General features: G+C 45.1%; 2 protein-coding genes across 2 annotated transcripts; both read left to right on the forward strand.

The window, feature by feature from the left end:
- Positions 1–4,228: 4,228 nt before the first annotated feature.
- On the forward strand, positions 4,229–4,686 carry Asppvi_009848 (uncharacterized protein; the record flags this gene model as incomplete). Its single annotated transcript, XM_043305694.1, has 3 exons — positions 4,229–4,246; positions 4,305–4,433; positions 4,504–4,686. 3 exons carry the CDS (start codon positions 4,229–4,231, stop codon positions 4,684–4,686), a joined length of 330 nt encoding a protein of 109 aa, XP_043161629.1.
- Positions 4,687–5,734: 1,048 nt separating this feature from the next.
- On the forward strand, positions 5,735–6,180 carry Asppvi_009849 (lipoyl ligase; the record flags this gene model as incomplete). The annotated part of the gene is made up of 2 exons (XM_043305695.1): positions 5,735–6,088; positions 6,145–6,180. 2 exons carry the CDS (start codon positions 5,735–5,737, stop codon positions 6,178–6,180), a joined length of 390 nt encoding a protein of 129 aa, XP_043161630.1.
- Between the last annotated feature and the right edge of the window lie 1,943 nt (positions 6,181–8,123).

Raw genomic sequence — 8,123 nt, forward strand, 5'->3', positions numbered from 1 at the left:
TGTTGACTGCCAGCATCACGATCTCGAATGGGGGAGGCGTACGACAACATGTGTGCATCGTACACGATCGTGGGCTTGGGGAACAAAATGGGGCGTGGAGATGCCCGTGGGTATGGAGATTAACCACCTGGCTGCTCTGCCTACGATGCGGCCAAGAAGCTGAAGAGCTACAAGGACATTTATGAGTCCAAGACCATGCGCCTGAGACCTGGCTAAGTACGTGGTGACATCCGCGCATGCTTTGAGAGAAGTGGCACTTTGTCTGTGATGGCGATGCCCTTTGGACCGCAGAGCAGTACATGATACACAGGTAGACCATGATCTTCGGTGACAAGAGAGTGTGGTGGTGATTACTAATAACTAGGAGCAGGCCATGGTAGAGTACTATAACACGCTATGGCCTGAACACCATGGTGTACACTGATGGATGCACTGTTGATATGGGAGTCTGTGTCCCCCTTAGGTGCCTGGCCCGCCTGCTTGCAGAGAAAAGAAGCTTATTAAAGACATAGTACACCGTGGCATGTATCATGTCTATTAGGCCATAGAAACAGTGATCTTCATGGTGGGATCAGTGCCATTACTACTAAAATTTGCAAGTGTTCTATAGCTAACCTTTCCTTGAATAAGGACCCAAAGGGTCATTGATTTACTAAGCATTATTACCAAGATCTTTACCCTAAGCCGCACTTCTGATGGCTCTACTTAAGTCCCAGTCCTATTCTTATTGATTAGGAATTATTTCTAAAGGGTTTTTCTGTGTCTGCTAGGCGAAAAACTGAATGGGAATAGGTATGCTTTCATTGTGTGAGATGTGTGTTTTAACCCCTTGTTCAGCATTGCTACTCTTCCTCTTTTCTAAGCATTCCTGTATTACTTCGCTTCAGAACAGATAACTCCCGACTCATGGGAAGCAGGGCGGAGGTGCAACGGCGGTCTGCAGTTTATCTCAGTCACTGTAGGGTTAACTATGCGATGCAAGTGATCTCTTATGAGATGGGCCATAATTAACTAACGTAATCCCCAACCGAGCCGCCCACCCTACCGAGCCGCCCATTTCTATATACCATATAAAATGGCACTTTTCAAGGCTTTGATATCTCCACAAGGCCCATATATGCTATAATGTAAGTAGTATATTTGGATTATATATGGCTTAGAGTATTCAAATACTCTTTTAAAAGGCCCTAAAATACTATCTCTCTCTCTTAATGTTTAAGATCTTAATATTACCAAAAATACAAATGTAATTTATGTTACCTGTGTATATACATATACTAGGGAGGCTGAAGCTTATAAGTATAACTCTGTATGGCTATATTACACCTTATACCTAAACTTAGACCCTATAGATGCTTGGTTGTTGAGATATCAAAGCCTTGAAGAGTGCCATTTTATATGGGAAACAGAGGTGGGCGGCTCGGTTGGGAATTACGTTATCAGACCCTTCTGATTCATAGAGTAATTGCTGGTTTTGAATTGAGTCTGGAGGTAAACATCGGGCCAGACTTATTGAGTGTTTTCTAAGAGAAGAAAATACTGTGGCTATATGTGGATGGTGGGACACTCAGTGTTTTGTCCTCCACGCATTCATCCCATCAAGGCACCTGGCTTAGTGCCTGGTGGGCCATTGCCCTTCTCAGATGAGTACCTCACGGCACAAGTTCCACTTGGGTGATGTATACTCTAGGTTGGTGATGTATTCTCTAGTCATCAGCACCTCTCTAAATTGCACCCAGGCTAATCACCACCTCTTTCAAGCGGCATCACCCCCCCCGGTCACCCATGAGGGCACCCACCCAGGTATTGACCGCGTTCAAGCCACACGCCGGCCGGTTAGTAGTTGGGTGGGTGACCACCAGCGAATCCCGGCTGTTGTATGTTTTTATTTATTTAATAAATAAATACCCTGTTAGGTTTACTGCAACAGTGCTCTGCCTGAATCCGACCTGAACGCTGTCTAAATTTTACCTACTTCCCCACCCTACGTCAGTTCCGTCGTATCATACCAGTACGTCCAGCGTCATCTAATTTATATCGAGGGTGCGACTCATATTCTATTAGATTCCATTTTATCCTGTCCTTCAGCCTCAAGCTATTTGAAACAGACCTTTTTAATTCTAAACAAAGCAACACTACTATACCCCGGTTCTTGTCGAGAAAAGATATTGACAGCCACAGTCTCCGTACGCCGCTCAGTTTCTATAAGTGCAGAAAACATCCATATTCTCCGAGCATCAAGGTCATCCCGATATTAATGGAAATATAGGTGTATTATAGATCATTCTTCTCATATCTATACTAGTCGCAATCTTTTCCAACATATAACAGAGATTCAAGTTTAATGCTTGGGCCCGCGACCCCATCGTCCATGTGCCCTGATCAAGAACGGAAATAACAGATCCCACAACAATGGCATTTTAATCGATTATCCGAAAACCGTCAGCTTCAAGAGGAAAGCTCTAATCCATAAATAGTAGATGCAGTGACGTCCCCGCAAGATTATTTTCGCCTGCACAATGTATTCCGAAGTTGATTGATTCACTTAACCGGCGGGTCTCGCGAATTGTCCACACGCCTGGAATTAACTACAAGGGTAGCTCAACTTATGGTCCCTTCAAAAAGGTTTGTCGGGGTAGATAGGACCACCCTCAAGTCTGCTGCCATGTCTGGGGCCTTTGCTCTCAGTGTCTATTTGTTATCATGTATTCTGGCTCAAGCTTGGGATGCAGAGCAATCGGCAGCACTGTGGGTGGAACTAGTCAAACAGCAACAAATGGAAATCGAGTTAGCTACAAAGAAAATTTCACAAAGTCTTTGTGTCTACCCTATTCAGCGCGCGTCAAGTTATTTAAAGGGAGAATTTGGCGCGATGCGACAATAGCGCGCGGCCCTAGCTCCGTATGGAGACCATAGTTGCTAGAGCACGGGGTCTGATATTTTATAGAGTAACGATGACTTGGCTCAAGGTGTTCACAGCCAAGCAATTCTTTCAAGTGTCTATAGAGAGTAATGTTCTGATAGATTGCAATATTATTATGGGCTAGAAAGCATTTATGGATTAGGGTCCGGAATTCTATAAAGCCATCTGCATGCCATTTATAATACTGATTGTGTTAGTTCCGAAGACTCCAAAGTGTTGAGCCTACTATACCTATCCTTTTCTTCCAAATTCTTTCTACGAAAGTTACTAATTATAGAGAACCATAATTAGAAGGACTGTTGCAATCTATATACAAAGAAAGTAACATGTTGATTTCTATTCCTCCAAATCTACCTATTGACGTTGATGACTTTCCCTGCTCGGAAGATCATTACATGTTATGCTACAATAATAGCCACACATTATGTTATAATAGAAAGAATTGAACAAACAACATTCTTGTGGCCCACTTACTCGATTGTGATTTGGCATGGGGGTGAATGGCATTGTGTCTCCAGAATCGAAAGGTTTACGCTATTTACCATCTTAGTCAATCTGTCGTCAAATTGATCAATTAACATTCACTCCGGAGTCTTCAGAACTAACATAATAAGGATTGTGAATGACATGTCAATGGCTACTGATGTGAAGCAGGCGCTCAGCCACGCGAGTATATATCTTCTTCTTCTGCTCCGTTTCCGTCTTCTCGAGCTTTCACCGTCTAACTGTGGCATTCGAGCTTGAAAATTCAGTACAGACGCTGGTCCTTCTATTTTGAAAACATCAGACTTGAAATCAATATGCGCAGCCGCTGGCAGGCTCCTGGACGCTTCCTATTATTGCGTCTTACCTCTCTGAGATAAACTCTGTTAATAAGCCTTATCAGGAACGGATCGATCAATTGTGGTTGAATATCCTCACCCACTACTTCCCGCTGCGCGATGGTTTTGGTACCGAGAGGGAAGCGCATGTTGAACCCGGAAGGATGTTTGCAGTCAACGTTGCTGTCACCAACATACGCCAGAACTATATGCACAAAGTGATCATGGTCGAGGCTAAGGCATTCCCGCGTGACGCGGACAATGGCTGGTTCAACAGGTCCATTCGTTTTTGTGTCTCTTTTCTGTTCTTTTCTCTAATAACGTCATTTCATCCTTGCACTGTGTTGTGAGTATCGATATGCATCTTAGAACATGTGTATCTTACTGACGGATTAAGAAGAAAGCAGCAACAGCAACAGCAACAGCAACAGCAACAGCAACAGCAACAGCAACAACACCAGCAGCACCAGCACCAGCACCAGCAATGGCGCGTATCATACAGGTAATTCCATGTTCTGTTGACTATGTAAATTTGAAGTTGAATCTGACGGATGTATTAGCAGCAAGTGATAGTCAATAACGGGGGTTGCTTCCGAATGGAAGCCCCCAAAGCCGATGAACGCCCCCGTGCCCTTCGTCAGAAGGAAAAAAAGAAAACCCGAAAGATGGATTCATCCATCAAAATTTTGGTAAGACTTTCATTGCCACTACGTACATATAGTAGTGAGCCGAGGCTGATATATGATATTATCATAGTAGCGGCCCGAAGTCGATCGACTCGAGAAGGCCGCCGCTGCCGAAGAAGCGGAAGTCGCGCGCAAGCGCACCAAGGCCAAGGAGCTCCTGAAGGCCATCAAAGAGAAGGAGGAGGAGAAGGACAAGGAGGGCAAGACTGGTGCCTTGGTTTTCAGATCCAAGGAAAACGAGATGGATATGGAATAGAGCGAATCGAATTAACAGATGGGATAGGGCGTAGTGGATATTCAAATCCCTGGATTCTTTTTGTTTCGGTTACACTCATCTCTGTAGGACTCATTTGTGTACTCTGCACTCTTTACTAGAAATCACCGAAGTATCTCCGGCGAGTCTCTTCCATTGCTAGCTCCCTCGGCATCGGGACCAGAAATTTATCGATCTCATCGCGCCAGAAATAGTTCTGCGGGTTTACGTAAAAAGCAGTAGTGTATTCCCAATATGATGGGTACCATCCGGCTGTCTCCCAGTCGATAATACCGACAATCTTATCACCACAAGCCAGAATATTCAAGCTGCTAAGATCACCGTGCGTAAACTTCAGCGGCCAGCTATTCCGATGCTGGATGATGAGTTCTTGTATGTCCCTGTCAAGATTTGGATCCATGGATATGCCTTGACGTAAATGGTTATGAAAGTCTTGAATATTGCTAAACGGTCCAAATCGCAGTGAGGGTCCAGGTAACCGACAGTCGTATAGAGGTCCGCCATCGATATTTGCAATGCCACACCCCTCAGGAGGGACAAGTCCCCTCATCTCTTGGATGAACTGCCTTAGTTGTGATAAAAGCATTGCTTTCGATTCCTCACTTCGATTCACCCACCCAACTCCAATCATCTCGCCATGAATCCTTTCCATGAGAGTATGGGTCCAACCGCGATGTTCGAAGGCGCAAAAGATCTTAGGCACAGGAATGGAAGTATGCCTGGAACTGTAGCGCATCGTCGAAGCTTCAGAGAGCTGGACAAGTGCGCCATACTTGTTGCGAGAGAGGAAAAGTACGCTTCCTTTACGCGGCCGTACGCGTTTCAGGAGTTTGATGGCCGCTAAGACAAGAAATCGATGCAGAAGAGTGTCGTTAACCGAAGGTGAATGAGTGCTGGACGAGGGACAATGAATTTTAGAGTTCAGACTGTTTGGCATTTTGATTTATGAGTATGTACCTTTCCAAAAGATTCTAGGAGCATTCCATAATAAACTCTTATGGTTGCTGTACAAGAGCTGTGCCAAGGCATGATGAAGCACAGCCTGAAGGGGGGAAATGCATGTGGTCACATGATCACAGTGGGACACGAGCAACACACGGCAACCACCGTAATTCATCCCAGTTGCAAGTTCCTTGTGCACTTCATCGAGTGGACGAGTCGCTCTCCGTCGCTTGGAAATGGGCTGTATGCTGCTGGGCTACCCGCTCGAGTGTGTGCCGGGGCTGTCCGAGGGATCTCCGCTTCGATGGCGGAGTTGTCGGATTCGGGAAGGTTGAAGGAGATGTTCCTGGTGCTTCTGTGCCCGAAGATGTTCATGATTGGCGAGCAGAACCTTGGCTTGTCGTATCTTGAGCAGTTGAAGGAGGAGGGGGTCGAGTTGGCGGTGAGATTACGTTCAGTGGGCATTTTTCTATGTATTCGAATCCTCCGGAGATGTAGTGGCGGATTGCCGCGTTTCTGGGGGAGAGCCCATAGGTTACGGTCTGTGATAGAGAGATAGATGGTTAATTAATACTTAGCTCTTAGCCTGAATCTGATTTCGTGTGACTGTAGGCTAACTATATTCAAGAGGGTCGTCATTACTCAGTGAAGCCAGGGCAGCGTGTGGGCGAGTAAAACCACAAAGCTTAACAGAATGGCACATCTGAATTTCTGGCTGTACCTAGATCGAGAGGTGATGGGAAAACAATCAAACCCCACAGGGTAAGTAGAGACTGTTTGCTAATTTACTAAGTGCTGGTGATCTATTCCTAGATAGTTTGTTATTGCAGGAGCAAGCACATGGTTAAACCACTCATGGTACTAAAGATAGGCAATGTCAAAAAGAGTGAAAGAGAAAAAGGAAAAAAGGCAAAAGGAAAGAAGAACAGCAGAAATCGGAGGGGAAGGATGGTGTTGTTTTATTGTTTTTGCCCTGTCTTATGCATGAGGCTAACTAGTCAGCCAATTTATGTTTCTAGCGACCCCAGGGTACGTAAGTAATGTGAAGACCCAGCCACAGACGTACTTTTTCTAGGAGATTCTGAAACGAAGAGGAGATAACCTTGCAAAAATGGCGGTAAACTTACCAAACTGTCGGAAAACTATTCCACGTCATGCAGTAGATAGCTTCCCTAACTCGAGAGGAAAGTGACAGGTCCAGAAAGTAGAAAGGCGCTAGAAGGACTAGAAGAACGCGAGAACATGTAAAACATACACTAGTCTAACTGGGGCTGGTAGTCTGTTTATGGCTGGCAAGAAACCAGTCTTTTGCCTGGTGGCTCTGGCGATCAGTTGTTGTTCATCCAAAGCCCAAGACTCAAGCTACTTTATCTACATAAATTATTTAAACAGCTCATTCAACTCTCCTCAGTACTCAGCGTTTATTATTTCCCTCCAGACCATCAATTCTACTTGTACCTTGAATGGACTATAGTCCTTGTTTCCGTTCTCAAGTCTCAACTGCCAGGATGTCCAGCCCTGTACCAATATTCAAAAGAAACTCCCCAGATGATGCATATTCTTTCAACGTTAACACTCTTTCAAGCTCTTCCAGTCAGAGTGACAACTTTAGTCTCCATTACCCTGTTCAGGGGGAATCCCTGGCCTTTACAACCGATTGGATAGCTACTACATATTCGCCACAAGACGTTCCTCTTAATACAGCTTCGCAATTTGATTGGCATTTCCCATTGTCTGCAATGTCTCAACCAGCTTATGGGCCAGCTGTCCTTCCTGTCAATCCAGGGCCCGAATCAGCACAACTACAGGACAATCAACCTTTCGTGGAGAGGAGCCAATCGCAAGGCTATATCATTGAGCACAGCATGCAGGGAGCCGCAATTCCACCATTCATGAATCAAACCCATCCTCTCCAGTCCGTGCGTCGGGGCGAAGTCAGCCAAACTACGGTTAACCGGTAGGTTCGCCCAGCTGTGGAAAATACTGCCGCTAATTTGATCTCTCTCATAGGTCCACAGTTCGAAACGCTAATCTTGTGTGCAAGTGGGAGGGATGTACCTACAAAAAGCCATTCAATAGGAAGGCAGACCTCTCTCGTCATGTCGAGTCGATGCATATTGCTCCCCGTTCTTACTGCTGTCTAGTTGAGGGATGCTCTAGACTTTTCAGCAGGAGGGACCGACGCGATGCGCATATGATGCAACGCCATTTTGTTTCAGAATCAGAAAGGCAGCCGGAGGTGCAGGAACCAGCATGAGCAGTGCTATCAGCTCTTCCTTTGCAAGCATTTTCATGGCTACGCTTTGACTGGCGATATAGCGCTTTATTCTCTCCTTTTTCACAATGATATTCAATTCCAGTTTTATCTATGTTTATTAAATTTTATTCTCTTACTATAGAATAAGGAAATACATCTAGTGGTGAGGTAAGAAGTAAGAGATACCCGAATGCTGAGGGCATAAGAAAAAGGCCCTACA

The sequence above is a fragment of the Aspergillus pseudoviridinutans genome (genome assembly GCF_018340605.1).
Source record: "Aspergillus pseudoviridinutans IFM 55266 DNA, scaffold_7, whole genome shotgun sequence".
Lineage (NCBI taxonomy): Eukaryota > Fungi > Ascomycota > Eurotiomycetes > Eurotiales > Aspergillaceae > Aspergillus > Aspergillus pseudoviridinutans.